The sequence below is a fragment of the Panthera leo genome, chromosome C2, assembly GCF_018350215.1.
Source record: "Panthera leo isolate Ple1 chromosome C2, P.leo_Ple1_pat1.1, whole genome shotgun sequence".
In the NCBI taxonomy this organism is placed as follows: Eukaryota; Metazoa; Chordata; class Mammalia; order Carnivora; family Felidae; genus Panthera; species Panthera leo.
The window spans coordinates 42,403,554-42,423,134 of NC_056687.1; the positions used below are offsets into that span (position 1 = coordinate 42,403,554).

General features: G+C 37.2%; 1 protein-coding gene across 3 annotated transcripts in view; it reads left to right on the forward strand.

Moving 5' to 3' along the window:
- The window catches only part of NSUN3 (NOP2/Sun RNA methyltransferase 3), a 59,486-nt gene that overhangs the window by 2,127 nt on the left and 37,778 nt on the right, over nt 1-19,581 (forward strand). For 2 of the 3 annotated variants that reach the window (XM_042955251.1, XM_042955252.1), the window contains exon 3: nt 10,063-10,406. In XM_042955251.1, the coding sequence (XP_042811185.1) occupies nt 10,063-10,406 (344 nt within the window). Of the gene's footprint in view, nt 1-3,475; nt 3,606-10,062; nt 10,407-19,581 lie in introns of all 3 variants that reach the window. The other variant, XM_042955253.1, reaches the window with a different exon arrangement.

The following is a 19,581-nucleotide window of genomic DNA, read 5'->3' on the forward strand; positions in this document are numbered from 1 at the left end:
AACAGATTACACAGTGACTGATGGTAAAGTCTGAGGCTGTTCTGAGACCATTTTAGGACAGATTACGCTGTTTTAGAAACTTGTAAATGCTAGAATATGAAAAAGTCGTTGATAATTGTGGTTTTTATTTCAAAAGTAGATTTTAAATGGGTGTCTTCTGGCACAGAGAAAGAGGAAAGAACGAGAGTGAAGTGCAATAAATTCATTATGTTTTTGGTGTGCAAAGTTACTTAACGTACTATATCCAAATAACCACACACCTACTGTATGTTTACTATGTACCAGATGATATTGATTCTGTGTGATCCTTAGAACAAAGCTCTGAGGTTTCCCGTTTCCCACCTGATAAAACCAGAGCAGGGATTTGTGTCCAGTCTTTCTGGTTCAAGAACTCCCGCTGCTAATCCCTATTTGCACACCTGGGGTGTAATTAGGCATATATGGATGATTTAAAAAAAAAAGATTTTGAAAGGTATATTGTTTTCAGACTATAGTAGTCTGGCTCCTCCTACCCTGTAATGAGTTATTTTTCTATTTAATGTGCTCAGACAGATTTATAAATTATTGTTTGACCCTAAACAAAATGAGCAATGAACCTCAAATCCATCTAATTAGCTGTGCCTTCTGCTTCATCTGTCTTTTTATTGGGTTTTCATGGTAATTTAAGTTTTGCATAAATGTGCTAAATTTGCCATGGGCAAAATAAAGGCTGAGTTTAGAAAATGCTCTGAGCATGGAAGATGGCATGGGGAAATAAAAACAAATATTTTTGGTTTCTTTAACTTTTATTTGGAAGACATGGTATCATGCTTGCAGAGTCTGTTTACTTCCAGGGAAAGGTGAGTGCATTTTTGTCCTCTGCCTAGAAATTTACTCAACATTTTTTGTTTCCTTTCTTATCTAACAGATTTAGATAGTGGGGAAGATTTAATATTTATTTAAATTTTATTGTTTTGTAATAGCTTTTTTTTTTTTTTTAAACAAGTCACCCTTTGAGAATCCTTTAAAGTTGTTTACAGTGTGTTCAAGTTTTGCTCTGTTTGTTGCCTACATGTTACCCTTCAGGTAAGCCCATTCATGGTAGGACTTTAAACTTCCCTCAATATGCTGCCATCTCAAGCTTTGCGGTCCTCCACAAACTTTGTTCCGTAGTCCTCAGTATATTCTGGTGACTTCACTTGGTTTCATACTAGGCAATCTCAAAAGCGTGTTATTTTTCCCTTCCAAATCTGTGTTGTCATTTGCTGCTTGCATATCTTATCTCAACTGAAGGTGTCACCATTAATATGTTTCTTCTCCTCCTCCACACCTTCAAGGTACAGAATGAACCTGAATCAAAAATAAGTTTGGCATTTGCCCTCAGCTCCTTGGAGGTTATCTGTAAGCCCTTGGAATGTCCCGCCTGAGAGTGTCTTTGTATACCCAGGGGACTAGGCCACACTGGAAAGTCTAACTGTGGTTTATGGTGGCGGCTGTGGGCCATGGTATCAGCTCGCCCTCTGACCTGCGATCTCCAGAGGATCTGGAGACTAACGATTAGCCAATTGATCATGTTTGTGTGACTGAACCCCAGTAAAATCTAGACTCCAAGGCTCGGGTGAGCCTTCCTACGTGGCAGTACAGCATATTGACACATGTTGTTGCAGGGAAAAGTTGTCCTCGTCCGTGATTCCCCTGGAAAGGACAACCGAAACCTTCACGCTTTGATCTTTCCTGCGCTCTACACCACGTGTCTCTTACCTGGACTGACTTTAATCGGTCTTGGGGGCTCCCAAACTATGTACTCCCATACACCACTACCCTGCCTCCATCAGAATTTAAATGCCCAGCTTTTGCTTCTTCCTGAGAAATTTCTTAATTTGGATTTCATTTTTATCCCCTCTATTACTGTTTAGTTAGGCCTTCATCATTTCTTACTTGGCATATTACATTAGCTTCTTTCCATAGTCTCCTACCTTTAGTATTTATCTGTTGGCTTGTTAGCAGCTGCTTTATGGCACGATACTCCAGGCAATATTCTAATCACTTTTCAAATACTAACATAATCCTCTGTACAGCCTTCTGAGGTAGTTATTACTATTGACATTTTACAGATAGGAAAGCTGAGACAGATAGAGGTTACTTAACTTGCCCAGTAATACACAGCTCACGTTTGAAAGAGCCTTGGGAGTTAGTTTTACCCTCTGTGTGTGGTGCTGCTTCTCATTGCCATCGTGTGCCATTGGGCCACCCCTGGAGTACACGCCTCCTCTGCTCCCCTGCTGTCTGCAGCATTCTGTTTGTACTAAATACATTCTCCTGGTAGACAGGCTCCTTCATCCCTTTGGGATCGGATATGCTATTCCCTCTGCAAGGAATGACACTCTCCTTTTTCCCTCTGTACAGTGGTTAAAGTATGGGTTTCAATCCTACCTCTGCATCTTGTAGCATATGACTTAGGTGAGTTACTTAACATCTCTGCCTCACTATCCTAATGTGTAAAATAGGATCTATCTCGAATAATTATTTGGGAAGATAAAATGATTTCATATACATACACAGTGCTTAGAATATTATTTGACAAACTGTAAACCCTCAATACGTGATAGCATTATTTTTATTACTATTACTGTTATTACCCGGTCCTCCATCAGGCTGTCTCATATACCTTTGACAAAATTAGTTCTGCCTTTGTGTTTCCATTGCATTTTGTTGATAGAGCTATTATAATTCTTTCAAGATTGTATTGTCATAATTTATTAAGTTGTCTCCCAACAAGGGAGGGTCTTGAAGAACCAATACCTTGAGACTTGAGCAATTCATCTACTTACTCACAATTTAGTGTTTAATAAACCAGGCATTGTGCTAAGTATTGGGATACAAAGATGGATTTTATATATATATATATGTATATATGTATGTGTGTGTGTGTGTGTGTGTGTGTGTATATATATATATATATATATATGTATGTATATATATAAAATACGGGTGAATGAATGAAATATATATGTATATTCATTCTGCCTTCAAATATATATGAGGAGAGGATTACTTGGAAATCTTTACATGAACTTTGGAAATTTTGTGTGTGCTTTGTAGAAAGCAAAACAAAAGAGCCTCAGTTAAGTCTGGCATGTCTGTAAAATATATATGTTTTTTTATTTAGACACTCTTCTCATTAATCCAGAGTTCACATAATTCACATATGGGGGAAAAGGTATTATATAACCAGATTCCATTACCAGAATCTGTGAAGGGAATAGAGTGGGATGGTTGGGGAAAACAGAAATGAACTAGTGTCTGTATTTCTTATTTTGTTCCTTATGTTGGCTTTACACAAATATTCAACTTTAATTTGTGCAAATTCCTGTGAAGTAATAACTTTTAGCCCCTTTAAAATTCGGAAGTTAGAAAGTACCAATTTTAATGGCCAATTCAGGCCTGTGATTTTAAAATCCATGCCTTTTCCTCTACCGCATGTGCTGCTGTGAAGGGTCTGGAGTCCCAGCCCTGGGAGTATGTGCACACATCTCCTGATACAAGGGAGTAGATATGCAGCATTTTCATCCTTTTGCTGGTCTTTACCAGAAACACAAACCTTCACTCAGGACTTCCTATCTGAGGTACTGTAGATAACAAATATGGACATAGATTACCCTTCTATGAGAGATACTAAGGAAACAATGGCAAGAAACAGTAGGTGGTCAGTTCATCATTAGAATCTCTGAAGAATAAAAATAAAAGTCTCAAGCATACTTAGGTGCTCTTAAATGAATCCATGAATTCATTCATTTCTAAACCAGACTTTTAAAATGATTGAATGACCACCTTCTAGTGGATACCAATAGTAATAAAACAAAAGGGTTTTTTTTTTTTATGTTTAAAAATATTCCTTTATTTTGAGAGAGAGCATACGTGCATGTGGGGTGGGGGTGGGAGGGGCAGAGAGTAGGAGAGAGAATCCCAAGCAGGCTCTGCACTGTCAGAGCCTGAATGGGGCTCATCTTAGGAACCGTGAGATCATTGCCTGAGCTGAAATCAAGAATCTGGTGCTTAACTGACTGAGCCACCCAGCCTCCCCATAAAAGGGATTTTAATTTTTTTAACCATAAAAATTTAATTGATTTTGTAATTGGCAGGGTTATACTAATTTTGCTTAGCAATACCTAGATAAAATGATTTTTCATCCTCATCATTAGGTAGGAAGGTAGAGTGGAGGATAGAACAGTAAGAAGAACTCACAAAAAAATTGAATGAAAATAATATCAATGTATAAATCAAATAATTATAAAATAATACATTATATAATTTTTCAAGGGATATTTGGGCACAGGCAAGTTACAGCAATCAACTTCTAGATTCTCAGTTTTCATGTATGCTCTTTCAGAAAACCAGTTTCCTTATGTGCCTAAGAGAGTATTTACTCTCCTTTCAAAACCTGCCTTTCTGTTACTGTCTTTCTCCCACTTTACAAAAAAAAGACACACTTTAACCATCCTGACTCTTGCACATTGCATTTTTCCAGGGTGTCAACACCTCCACATGCCAGAGGCTGTTGGAATGTCATTGTAAGGGTTTAGAAAGTAAATGACTAATGACTAACAAATCTTTGACAGGTCACGTGGTTTCCAAGGTTTGCTTTTAACAAAAGTAAGGAGCTCCAATTGAGTTGTCAATTAACAGATCATTTAAAGTATTTTTGAAGATAGGTCATTAAATAATTTGGGAAAATTACTCAGGAAGAAATACAAGTCAAAAGGGGAGATACTGCTATAGGAAACATTAAATTCCCACCCATTTATGTAAGTGAAGTTTTTTTATCAACCTTTGTGAAAACAAAATAGGAATAAAATTGATTTGAACCCTGACTCAGTATAGCGCTAGGTAATATTCATCTTTGGATGTATGGGGGCAGGTGAAGCTCATTTCATTGAGATCCATTTCCTATCACTTTTCCTTTCTTTAAAAATTTTTTTTTAAGTTTATTTATTTAGAGAGAGCATGAGTGGGGTAGCATCAGAGAAAGAGGAAGAGAGAATTCCAAGCAGGCCCCATGCTGTCAGTGCCAGAGCCCTATGCAGGGCTCATAAACCGTGAGACTATGATCTGAATCGAGATCCAGAGTCGGATGCTTAACCAACTGAGCCACCCAGGCACCCCTCACCTTTTCTTTTTATGTTTAATTATTATCAAATCAGTAATAGGTTATTTTCATCAATTTTGTAATGACAGCTCTAACAAGTTTCCATTTTAACAGAGATTTAGGCTACAAGGAAAACAAATTTAGTATATATACACTTTGTGTGTGTGTGTGTGTGTGTGTGTGTGTGTGTGTGTGTGTGTAGCAGAGAAGTACAATAAGGCAATAAAAGATTTCAAGCACGAAAATGTATTAGGATAAAGTGATATGGGGAAATAGAATGTAAATAGAAAAAGGAGCTGTAAAATTTTCACCTGTTTAAGAAGAGTCAGTCCATGAATTTTTAAATGGACAATGATGGGTTTCAAAATCACTCTGGTATTTAGGTTCCATTGGATACATTTTAAAAAGTGGTATAATTTATATTTTAAAATGTCAATTTTTATAGTATGCTGGAAATTACATTCTTAAACATGTGGTGAAGATTTTGATGTCAACTTAAAGTGTGCCAGAGGGTACATAGTTCTTTTCAAAATGGTGTCAGTTGGAGGTACGAGCAAAACATTTGCAGGTCACTCATCTTGTGGGTCCCAGTTCATCTGGCTGCTGATGTACTTGAATTTCTGTCATTGAAGACCAGTAAGTGGAACAGCTTCAGACTGCTCATGAATCTTGAGAGTGGAGAATGTCTTCTTGAGTCCTCTAATGTACACCCCCTCCACTGTCTGATGGGTTACTTGCCCATCCAGTCAGAGCTTTGGACTTGAGTAGCCATTGGCATGCCAGCCTCAGGGGCATCATCCTGCCATCACAAGCACTGGAGAATTGTTTGTGTGTGTGTGCGTGCACGTGTGTGTATGTGTGCGCACGCATATGCCCATGCTGGAGGGAGGAACGCCACTGGTAGCTGGGTGCAGGGGGAGCTGAGATCTACATTAATAGGCAGTTTTGTTTTCTCAGGACTAGGAAGCACCAGCCTGAGTAGCCCCTTCATCAAGTGGTCACCTGTCGGGTCCTCAGGGCAGTGTGCGTCAGGCTGTTCCCCAGTGTTAGAAGTGATGGCAGGCCAGGGCGCTGACACTAAGTGAGGGTTAGGTGCAAATTCTCTGTCTCTCCCTGTGGTATGCCACTAATGCTACAGTACCAGATCTCACACTATGTCAGCCAGATTTTTGAACCAGGTACTTCTGGTTAGTAGTGATGTAGCTTTGGGTAAGTTGCCGAATTTCTGAAAGTTTTAGTTGCCTAAGTTCTAAAATGGGTATCATAGCTCCTCTTCACGGTAGTGATAGTTACATGGGGTAAGCATGCAAAATGCATGTTGTAAGTATATAATCAGTATTTTTATTATTAGTATCAGGGTGAGGTGGAGCAGGTTAGTTGGGTTGTGGGTAGAAAGGCTTCCCTGGGGAGAGAAATCCTAAACCACCCCCCTCAGCAGAGAGTAGGGGAGTCAACCAGGCTACAGGTGGGTCATTGTAGGTCAGAGGAAGGGTCATTCCAGGCAGAGGGAGCAGTTTATCCTGAGACCAGTAAAGGCTAAAGACAACATGTTCCAGGAACTTCAAGTAGTTCAGTAGGGCAGGGTATATGTTAGGAGGAATCAGAATATTTATTTATTTTTAAACTTGTTTTATTTTTAATTTTTTTAAAATTTGCATCCAAATCAATTAACATACCTGATTTCAGGAGTAGATTCCTTAGTGCCCCTTACCCATTTAGCCCATCCCCTCTCCCACAACCCCTCCAGTAACCCTCAGTTTGTCCTCCATATTTATGAGTCTCTTCTGTTTTGTCCCCCTCCCTGCTTTTATATTATTTTTGTTTTCCTTCCATTATGTTCATCTGTTTTCTCTTAAAGTCCTCATATGAGTAAAGTCATATGATTTTTGTCTTGCTCTAATTTCACTTAGCATAATACCCTCCAGTTCCATCCATGTAGTTGCAAATGGCAAGATTTCATTCTTTTTGACTGCTGAATAATACTCCACTATGTATGTATGTATGTATGTATATATATACATATACACATGTATATGTGTATATATGTATGTATCTGTGTTTATATATATATATATACACACACACACACACACATATATATATATACATATATATACCATGTCTTCTTTATCCATTCATCCATCGATGGACGTTTGGGCTCTTTCCATAATTTGGCTATTGTTGATATTGATGCTATAAACATTAGGGTACATGTGTCCCTTCGAAACAGCACACCTGTATCCCTTGGATAAATGCCTAGTAGTGCAATTGCTGGGTCGTAGGGTAGTTCTGTTTTTAGAAGGAACCTCCATACTGTTCCAGAGTGGCTGACCAGCTTGCATTCCCAAGAAAATTTGTTTAAGCAAGTTCTTGTTTTATCTAGTTGTTAAAGAATGAGGACAATTTCTGAAGATTTCCTGCCTCATCCTGCCGTAAGTGTGTGTTTTTAAATCCAGTGAGGCTGTCTTCCCAAAGTCCTTCAATAACTTCCCATCACATACAGGATAAAATTTTAAAACTTTATCATCTTATACTTGACCCATACAATCTTCCATAAACCACACTAGACTTTTTTTTTTTTAATGTTTATTCATCTTTGAGAGAGTGGGAGTGGGGAAGGAGCAGAGAAAGAGAGGGACAGAGGATCCGAAGCGGATTCTGCGCTGACAACAGTGAGCCTGATGCGGGCCTCGAACTTACACACTGTGAGATCTCCACCTGAGCTGAAGTTGGACACTCAACCAGCTAATATACCCAGGCGCCCCTAGACTACTTTTAATTCCCCAAATGGGAATGTGCCTGTGCATGTGCTATTGCCTTTGCCCTTGAACTTCTTTCTCATTTTGTCCTGTAACTAATTCCTCCTTATCCTTCAAGATTTAACATACTGTATAATATATGAAAATAACTAGCATTCCTAAACTAACTGTCCTTTTATGTACAATAAGGTTGAAAAGAAATATGCAAGATTAATAACCTTTATACTAAGGGATCTAAAAGAAAATGTGAATAAATGCATAAACATATAGTTCAGTGTGGAGACTAACTGCAATAAGGGTGTTAATTCTTCCCAAATTTAGTACATTTAATATAATCCCAGTCAAAGTTTCTATGTTCGCAGATATTTTATAAATTATTAACTGACACACTGATTTCTGAAGTTCATCTGAAAGAATAAACATTCTAAAATCACTTTGGAAATTCTTAAGAAAAAAAAGAGAATAGAGATTTGCTCTGTCAGATATTAACCAGTTGAAAGTGACCTACCTTTGTTAGCTAAAGAGATGGACACATGTCAGCCAAGCCACTCCAATCTGTATGAATTATGTTTCTGACCCTTATTTCTCTGTTACTGTGATTCAAAATTGTGAGTAGATTTTCATCCAGTTTGGAGGGTAAGATTAGGATGTACTGAAGTAAGAGTTACAGCAGTGACGTTCACAGATTTCCCTTTTGGGTCCATTTTAATGCATTGGTTCCCAAAGTATGGCCCCGAAGATTGGCAACATCATTCTCACTTGAGAGCTTGCTAGAAATGCAAATTCTCAGGTCGCATCTCCGACCCACTGAATCAGAAAGCCCTTGGGTAGGGCTCAGCAGTCTTTTATAGACACTGGATGCATGCTAAAGTTTGCAAAGCATGTTCTTAAAAAAAGAGGCTGGGCGCCTGGGTGGCTCAGTCGGTTAAGTGTCCGACTTCAGCTCAGGTCATGATCTCGCGGTTCGTGGGTTTGAGCCCCGCGTCAGGCTCTGCTCAGAGCCTGGTGCCTGCTTCAGATTCTGTGTCTCCCTCTCTCTGCACCTCCCCACTCACACACACACACACTCTCTCTCTCTCTCTCTCAAAAAATAAAATGTTAAAAAAAAAAAAGAAAAAAAGAGGCTGTCATCCTCCAGAATTCCTAAAACAGGTACTGGGTCCTATGATGATGCACCATCATAGTAAGAGGCAGTGAAGGAGAAAGCAGTTTCACATATTAGTCCCCAGTTGAAATTCACGTGGCACAATTCCAGTCGCAGGTGTTACATTTCAATCCAGCCATTTCTCACATAGGCAACTCCAGGGTGAGTAGCAGCTGGAATTTATTTAATTGACCATGGTTAATGAGGCTCCCAAATAACTCAGCTAGAAAGGTCAGCTTGTAAATAAATTAAATATTTCCTGCTGTATCATCTGTCAGTTGATGTGAGCTTGTGACTGCTAAGAGATCTAGATACTGGACTGAATAAGAAATTAGGAAGGTAAAATCTGCTGGTGGAGGTGTGGGGGGGGGCGGGGGTGGGTGGCATGATTTTTAAACCATCCTTGGTTTTGTATCATCTGAGCCATCGAGCGCCTCATTAACTCTGTTACGATAGAGTTGACTATAGTTAGTTTTCCATACTTTGATTTCATGAGAGGAAGACTTTAACACTCACTCCTTTAAACACTCTTTAATGATAGTATTTTTCCTTCCAATATTAGCAGTCTCAGGTTTTAAATTTTGTCTTTATGAAAAACCCTTCCTTGTGCAGAGTGATAGACTGACATCTATTTTGATGTGTTCAGAGGTATGTAAAAACAGACGTGTTTTTGGCAAGATGTTCTGCAGGAAGGGACTAGGCTGAGGCATAGGAGGCATTCCTTTCTGATGCAGATATTAAGGGGCCCCTAAAACCCAATAATCAAAATAAATGATTCCTTAATGGGCACAATTGATGCAAAAGAAAGAAAACCTATGATGAATAAAATGCCAAAGTTTTAAATAAAGGCAGGATGTCATAACACCAGTAGACTGAGCCATATAGTCTGACGCAAAAGGGCAAAGTTGATGGTAATAACCCTGACTCTGAAAAAAAACACAGGTAAGTGTAGACTAAGACCCCATTCACTCAATTACTTACAAAATTATATCGGTGTCTGTAATACTAATGTTTATTTGTTTTTCTATTTCTAGGGATATACTAATAACACCATCATGCTGGCAATATGCTGTCCTTCTTAACCGATTCAATTATTCTTTTGAACTGGAAAAAGATTTACGTTTAAAGGGCTATCACACACTCCTTCAAGGATCTTTACCCTACTATCCCAAATCAATGAAGTGTTACCTTAGTAGAACTCCAGACAGAATGCCTTCAGAAAGACACCAAATTGGAAATCTAAAAAAATACTATCTCCTGAATGCCGCCTCTCTTCTCCCAGTGTTGGCTCTGGAGTTAAGAGATGGGGAGAAGGTTCTGGATCTGTGTGCAGCTCCTGGAGGCAAATCAATAGCTCTGCTGCAGTGCGCTTATCCAGGTAGTGTGCTTTTCTTTCAGTAATTGACAACTCTGAAATAGCCATGTATTACAAAATACTTAAAGTACATGGGGAGAAATGTAAGATTGAGTTTGCAGACTTTGGAAGCCTGAAAATCAGGACAGTATATAGAAGAATGGAAGTTTTAGCTGAGGGAATCAATGTAATAGCATTTTTTTTTTCTAGCTAAATACTAGCAGATAATTTTGAACACAACTGCAGCATTTTATAAACACAAATCTGTCAGATAACATGAATCCTGATAAGCCAATAACAAACATTTTTTATTGTTACTTTCATACTTAAGAATCTTGTATTGATACCTTGTCATACTTTTAAGCAACAAAAATATACACATTTAAAACCATTTTTTGTATCATTGGTTATAAGTTCTGTCCAGTAGAAATATAATATGAAGTGTACATAAAATTTTACATTTTTAGGTACTCATTTAAAAAAGGTAGAAAAACACAGTTGAGATTACTTTTAGTAGTACATTGTAGCCCAGTACATCCAAAATATTATTTCAGCATGTAATCAAAATAAAAGTTATTAATGAAGTATTTTGCATTCTAATTTTCTTAGAATGTCTTTAAAGTGGATATTTTAAAGCACATTTCAGTTTGGACTAGCTACCACCTTCTAAGGGGTTATAGTCACATGTGGCAAACGGGGATGGTGTTAGACAATGCAGTTCTAAAAGATTTTGAAAAGTTCTTTGGAAGTAACTTGTTACTATTAGTACAAAAATGATGAAATGTATTTAAATGTACATTTTTATAAATATTAAAAGTAATGAGTCAACATTCATCAAAAATTCTTTTCTTAATTAGATGATGAGACTGTTTCAAAAAATTATTTCAGATTTCCCTAGATAAATATTACTTACAGCTTGAGAAGACAGGGTTTAGCAACAGTTACGTCTGGTTTTTGTTTGATGTTTTTATTTTTATAAATGTAAATGCCTTTGTTCATAGAGATAAGATGATGGAAATGGTGGAAATTGTGTTACAGTAATTTCACTAAGCTCTTTAAACTCTTGAGTTATGACCCCAGATCACACAGATATTTTTAATCAAGCATTATTTTAATGATCTGTTAGGCGAGCACTCTTCGTTCTGCTTTTGATATTGTTGAAGGCAAAGGATTACAAACCATCTCAATTACAAAAGGCTACATCGCCTAGTTGTTTAACTAATTTACTTTCTCAGCCAGGGTACCCATGTGTTTAACTGCCTTTGGTGCTTTGGAAGTTTTTACACCCTGGCACAATTTGCAGTAATAAGATTCTGGATGGGTGGGAAGCATGCTCCTCAGTTATGAGGTTGGTGAAGGGTCGTTGTGAAAAGAGATGCCCTGGTGTTCTGCTTTAGAAAGTTGATGATCTGAAATTGATTCTTCTTCTTCCTTCTTCCTTTTTCCTTCTTCCCTGTTCTCCTCCTCCTCCTCCTCCTTTTTCTTCTTCTTCTTCTTCTTCTTCTTCTTCTTCTTCTTCTTCTTCTTCTTCTTCTATGTTTATTTTTTTATTTTGAGAGAGTGAGTGCACTAGTTAGGGGGGTGGGTGGGCAGAGAAAGGGAGAGAGAGTGCTAAGCGGGCTCCACACACTGTCAGCACAGAGCCTGAGGCAGGGTTCAACCTGACAATTGTGAGATCATGACCTGAGCTGAAATCAAGAGTCAGACGCTTAACTGCTTAACAGACCGAGCCTCCCAAGTGCCCCTGAAAATCGATTTCCTTTAAAACTGTCCAAGCTTCCTTATCCCTTAGAAAGTTGTTATATATCCCTAGGGCATACATATCCCAGTTTGAAGACTAATTTATATCTTCCTTATTTTTTTTTTTTAATTTATATCTTCCTTTGAGGGCACTCCCTGTTGAAATAGATTTCAAAAACTTTTATGAGAATTGTGAATCCAGTTGTACTAGTCATTGGTATGAATATGTATTTAGGAGAAAACATGCTGTGTGTTTTCGAATTGTGGTTAAACCTCCATTATTGAAGCTTGCTATATTTTTTAATGTAAGAAATCACAACCAAAGAGATCATTTTGTAAGGTTATTTTATTATTTTTATAATAAATATAATAATGACCTGAAGGTTTATGGAATCATGTGTTATAAGGAATATTTTTATTTTCACTCTTTTTGTGTTCTTTTGACAGTATTCTTATTTTGGCTGTTACATCAGTTTTGAATATAGAATTTTTAGTATTGTAAAAAAATGGAAGAGAAATGTTGAATTTGGGTACCATTTTGAAGAGAGCATTTTAATCCTAAATTATCCTCATTAGTAGGTAGGCTATAAATATTTTACATACTTATGATAGGGAAGGTGATTTGATTAGGAATCTGAATGCAAACTGATATTCTAGGAGTTTGAAGTGGAGAAGAATCTTCCTGTTCTTACATCAAGGGCAATGAACTACAGGCAGTGTTCCAAGTAAAGTAGCTTTTCATCTAAGTAGGACTAATGATAATGGTTTAGTAAGAAGTACAGATGTCTTCATGCTGATGCTCAAAGCCCAAATTAGGTTAGCTACAGTGCTTGAATTTGGAATGCAGAAGCAATGCTAAAACAAGCTTTTAAAAGCAAAACCTATAATGATGGCTGCAACTAAATGTGCATTTATACAATGAATTTCTTTAGATCAGCACTGGCCTTTATTCTGGGCCAAAAGGCTCACAGCTTTGAATGATTAAAAAGCTCATATTTTAGGATGATTAAGGAAATTAGTGTAGTTCTCTTTTGGTCCAGCTGCACCCACCTGTTAGCACAGTGATGGATTATGCCATTGTTTTTTTGTTGTTGTTTTTGTTTTTGTCAACACAACCTTTGTTATGTCCTGGTCTTGGTGGAAAAAGAGCAAAGAATTCTACTCTAAATAGGAAGGCATTAACATACTAAGAATGACCTAGCTTGGTAGAGTGGCTTCATCAACTTTCTGGCTGAGGGCTGTATCCTTCCATGGAATTCTCTTTGCTGTCAGTAATACCTTTGCCATCTAAGTTAGCCTTTGGTGGTAGAAAAGGTGAGAAAGACTCCTTTCTTTACTGAATTGCTTTTATTCTGCTTCCTGCTTCCTTTTAGGCCTCCAGGCCTTTTACACACCCTACAGATACCACTTTTCTCTACCTCTTGCCCTGCTTGCTTTTTCATCAGATTTTCACTCAGGAATCAACTTTCTTAGAAAGCCTTCCAGAACTCCCTGAATTAGGTGCACTTTTTATTTATTTTGTTAGTAATAAAAACATTTTGGAATACCTAGTATGTGCCAAGGACTGTGTTAATCACATTGCATAAATCAAAATTTCTGTATAAATACGTTTATGAAATCCTAGGGCTCTGAGGAACACAGTGTGACTATCTCTGGTGTGCATGATCTTAATTTAACCCTGCAGTCACATTAGTTGGGCACTGTTATCCCCATTTTAAAGATGAAACCAAGACAAAGAGAAGTTAACCTAAATTGTCCTAGGTAAGTGGCAGAGAGCTGTGCTCTGAACTCAGGTTTTCACGAATGTGCACTTGACTCTGTTTTGAGGTCTCCTGATGTTACCAGAATCCTCCATTAGACAGCTTCTTGAGAATAGCGCAAGTTCTCACTGGTGTGTGCAGCTGCTAGCACCACGCCCATTCCGTAACAGGTACTTAGTAAACCAGGATCTTGATGTGGGTGTATTCTCAAGTGTATTTTAATCTGTCATCAACCATGTTTTAACATATTTGTTGTTACCATTTTGTTCTTTTGTGAATTTGTAACATTGCTTTCAGATATCTGGGAGAACCTTATCATTAGCTTTCATAGCACTTGTAATACATGGACAATATTATTATTTCAATATTTGTGTTGAGAGGAAAATCTAATTCCTCAGACAATCATAATTAGGGCTTATGGCTCTAAGGAATAATGAACAGAAATGAAAATAGGCAGAATTGTTTTCTTTTTTTTCTTTTCAAGTTAGTTGCACCAAAATAAATTAATAAATGAAACTATCAGCTTCAGTTTCTTTCCATGGACGAAGGCTACCATATACAGATGTAAAGCTTCAATGACTTTTGCAAGTATTTGTTAAATTCACTTCCTTTCCTGCTTAGATGAAAAATTACCAAGAGTTGGTTTATTTTTGACAATTTAAGCTTGAAGTTAATTCTGCTTCAATGTAGGAAGTCTTAGTATTATATATATATATATATATATATATATATATATATACACCCACATATTATATACATATACATATATATACACATATGTACATATATATAATATATAGTATTATATATATGTATATATATATATATATATATATATGAGACTTGGGTTGTGATGTCTTATATATTACATATTTTAAAAAAGTTTAACCAATCTAAGATTTTTAAAATAAAATCTACATCTACACCAAACAGTAATACAACATAAAGCTATATTTGAACTAAGAGGTATTTTAAAATGCTATGTTGAGAATCTTGACAAAAGCTATAATTTAATGAAAAACTGACCTGATTTTCAGTTTTAGCAATTCATTCTTTATTATAATGTCATGTTTCAAATCAAGTTAGCTGCATTTAGTGAGCACATACTACACGTGAAAGGCATTGGATGTGAAGGTGTGGAGATGTGAAGGATATAGAAGTAACTAAGACTTCGGTTCTTGCAGAATGACAAACTAGATCTCCTAACGAAGCCTCCCACTGAAAACAACTAAGAAATGTAAGATATAATATTAAAGAAAAACACAGTCAATGATCTCTAAATACTCAGTGACCAAAATCTAAGAGATAATGGGAACCTAGGAGATCAACTAAGCATTGAAGCTAGCTTTTCACTTGAGAGCATTTGCTTAACCTGAAAAATTTGCATGTTGCTTTTCATTACTTCCTGAAAATGTAAGAATAGAAGACTGAGCCTCCCCAAGAGAGCATCTACTAGGAGGTTAACTTACATAAAGCTGAGATTCCAAAATGGTATACCCTCCATGTAAGGTAAACTAGGAAGAAATTGTCCTCTCCAAGGGACTGAAAGGAAAACCATCTGTCTTCAACTTTGATGATGAGAGCAGAAGAACTCTCTGAATTTGTGTAAGCACAACTAAGCCAGTGTAGACCATTATAGTCAAGTTGTAGAACACTGAAAATAGAAGATCTTAATAGCAGTCAAGTGGACATTTTACCTTCAAAAGACAACCACCTGAAGATTGACCTTTGAGAGTAACAATGGAAACTAGCATTCAGAGGAATGCTATTTTCAATGTCCTAAGAAAAGATGACTGCAAATCCAGAAACATATTCACCAAAATATCTTTGAAGAGCAAAAGTAAAATGGACATGGTTTTTAGACAAAGAGAGAGACAGTATAAGTTTGTTACCAATGATTCTGAAGGATGTGCTTCAGGAAGAAGGAAAGCCATTGTAGATGGATGATAAAACATACAAGAAAAAATGAAGAACAAAGATGAGGGGAAATATATGGGAAGAATCTGCCATTGACTGTAGAAGACAATGATAATAATTTGTGCAGTTAAAAAAGGTAAGCCCAAATAAAACCCAAATACACAGTAATAATAGCATCTAGTTTGAGAAGGAGAATTAAAAGATTCTTATATCTTTTAGGAAAAATGGTAAAGGTTGACTTAATGTAGATTTTTTTTTTTTACATACGCATGTTAAAATCTTTAGGTTTACTAATAAAGTAATGAAAATGGAATGTAAAACATTTAAACCAGAAAAAGGGAGAAGTGGAATGAAAAATAATCAGAGACATGTTTTTCTCCTTTGAGTCTCTTAGTATCTGATGGGGACAAAGTGTGACTTTGGGGAGCTGCCTTGGCCCCATTTTCCGCTCCACCACAGATATGTTTGGCTTCACCTTTACTGTCATTCCTCACGTCAGGGCTGGAGACACCTGAATTGTTTCCAGACTGGAGAAACCCTAGAAAAGATTCATGCTCTTCCTGCAGGTATCTGCTGCTGATGTTACTACTGCCACAAACTGAGGAGCCTCCAGATAGCGGCCAGCTGACCAGCAGAAATCACCACACTTAAGTGGTTGCTGTAACTGGCCTTGGGACTCTCTGGCTAGGGCCAGGTAGCACAGACCTGAAGTGTGTGGGAGTTAGCAGCTATTGAGAGGGACTTTAACCAGGGAGAGGCAGGAGGCAGGAAGATGCCAGCAGATTCATTGTTCTTCCTCCCTATATTGTTAAACCCCATAGTTTCTTCCAAGGCTCAGTATTTTCAGACTGTGGACATATCCTGAGAGACTGACCAGTGCTGTAGCCAGCTTGATTGCAAACCCTTTTACATTTGTGCTCTCCCTTTGCATGATTTACTTCCTTTTTTCTCTCACTCTGACTTCCTTGGGATTGCATCCCCTCCGTAACAAACTTTTGTCTTAGGTTGTTTTCTAGTGATTTCAAGCTTTTAGACAAGAGCTTTTAGCCTGTCCATAAGCTGCCTTAGCAAATCCTTTAATGCCTCCCAAAATAAACATGTAAACTAATTTTTTAAAATTTAAATCTATGTTAGTTAACATATAATAATTTCAAGAATAGAATTTAGTGATTCATCACTTACATATAGCATCTAGTGCTCATCCCAACAAGTGTTCTCCTTAATGCGCCTTACCCCTTTAGCCCTTTATATTATATTACATTAACATATAATAATTTCAAGAATAGAATTTAGTGAATCATCACTTACGTATAACATCTAGTGCACATGCCAACAAGTGTTCTCCTTAATGCGCTTTACCCCTTTAGCCCTTTCCCCACCCAACACCCTTCCAGCAACCCTCAGTTTGTTCTCTGTATTTAAGAGCCTCTTATGGTCAGTTTTGCTGATTGTTTCCTTCACTGTGCAGAGGCTTTTTATCTTAATGAGGTCTCAATAGTTCATTTTTGCTTTTGTTTCCCTTGCCTCTGGAGACTGTCTACTAAGAAGTTGCTGTGGCTGAGGTCAAAGAGGTTGTTGCCTGTTTTCTCCTCTAGGATTTTGATGGCTTCCTGTCATATGTTTAGGTCTTTCATCTGTTTTGAGTTTATTTTTGTGTATGATGTAAGAACGTGGTTCAGGTTCTTTCCTCTGCATGTTGCTGTCCATTTTTCCCAGCACCACTTGCTGAAGAGATTGTGTTTTTCCATTCAATATTCTTTACTTCTTTGTCAAAGATTAGTTGGCCATACGTTTGTGGATCCATTTCTGGGTTCTCTGTTCTGTTCCATTGATCTATGTGTCTGTTCTTATGCCAGTACCATACTGTCTTGATTACAGCTTTGTAATACAGCTTGAAGTCCGGGATTGTGATGCTTCCAGCTTTGGTTTTCTTTTTCAGGATTGCTTTGGCTATTCGGGGTCTTTTCTGATTCCATACAAATTTTAGGATTGTTTGTTCTAGCTGTGTGAAAAATGCTGGTATTATTTTGATAGGGATTGCATTGAATGTGTAGATTGTTTTGGGTAATATTGACATTTTAACAATATCTGTTCTTCCAATCCATGAGCATGGAATGTTTTTTTCACTTCTTTGTGTCTTCAGTTTCTTTCATAAACTCTATAGTTTTCAGTGTATAGATTTTTCACCTTTTGGTTAGGTTTATTCCTAGGTATTTTATGTTTTTTGGTGCAATTGTAAATGGGATCGATTCCTTAATTTCTCTTTCTGCTGCTTCATTATTGGTGTATAGAAATAAAATCAATTTCTGTACATTGATTTTATATCCTGCAACTTTGTTCAATTCATGTATCAGTTCTAGCATTTTTGGTGGAGTCTTTTGGGTTTTCCACACAAAGTGTCATGTCATCTGCAAAGAGTGAAAGTTTGACTTCCTCCTTGTGATTTGGATGCCTTTTATTTCTTTCTGTTGACTGATTGCCAACACTGTGTTGAATAACATTGGTGAGAGTGGACATCCTTGTCATGTTGGGAGGAAAGCTCTCAGTTTTTTCCCATTGAGGATATTAGTGGTGGGTCTTTCATATATGGCCTTTATGATCTTGAGGTATGATCCCTCTATCCCTACTTTGAGGGTTTTTATCAAGAAAGTATGCTGTATTTTGTCAAATGCTTTTTCAGAATCTATTGAGAGTACTATGTGGTTCTTATCCTTTCTTTTATTACTGTGATGTATCACATTGATTGATTTACAGATATCGAACCAGTCCTGAATCCCAGGAATAAATCCTACTGACCATAGTGAATAATTCTTTTAACGTATTGTTGGATCCAGTTTGCTAGTATCTTGTTGAGAATTTTTGCATCCATGTTTTTCAGGGAAATTGTCCTGTAATTCTCCTTTTTAGTGGGATCTCTGTCTGGTTTTGGAATCAAGGTAATGCTGGCTTCATAGAATGAGTTTGGAAGTTTTCCTTCCATTTCAATTTTTGGGAACAACTTCAAAAGAATAGGTATTGACTTTAATACCTATTAAATGAGTGGTAGAATTCCCATGGGAAGCCACCTGGCCCTGGACTCTTGTTTGTTGGGGGATTTTTGATTACTGATTCAATTTCTTTACTGGTTATGGGTCTGTTCAAATTTTCTATTCCTGTTTCAGTTTTGGTAGTTTATATATTTCTAGGAATTTGTTTATTTTTTCCAGATTGCCCAATTTGTTGGCATATAATTGCTCATAATATTCTCTTATCATTGTTGGTATTTCTGTTGTGTTGGTTGTGATCTCTCTTCTTTCATTTGAAACACATAAACTAAATTGAAAAAGAGTATACTACCCATGCAAATGCAAATAAGGTGACTTTCTTTTCAAAAAATTTTTTTTTAATTTTTATTATTTTTTTAAGACAGAAAGAGAGAGCAGTGATAGGGGGAAGGGCAGAGAGAGAGGGAGACACAGAATCCAAAGCAGGCTCCAGGCTCTGAGCTGTCAGCACATAGCCTGACGCGGGTCTCGAACTCACAAATCGTGAGATCATGACCTGAGCCAAAGTCAGATGCCTAACTGACCGAGCCACCCAGGCACCCCTTTAAGGTAATTTTCTACTCTTTTCTGCTCCTGACAAAATTGATGCCATCTCCTGAGCACTTTCTGTATAGAAGTCACGGCACACTGGTAGTAGGAAAGGTAAGCAAAACACACACAAACCTCTATCCTAAGACAAATTATGGTAAGTACTGTAAGAGAGGTTTGAAGTATGTATGAGAAGTGGACAAGTCAGTC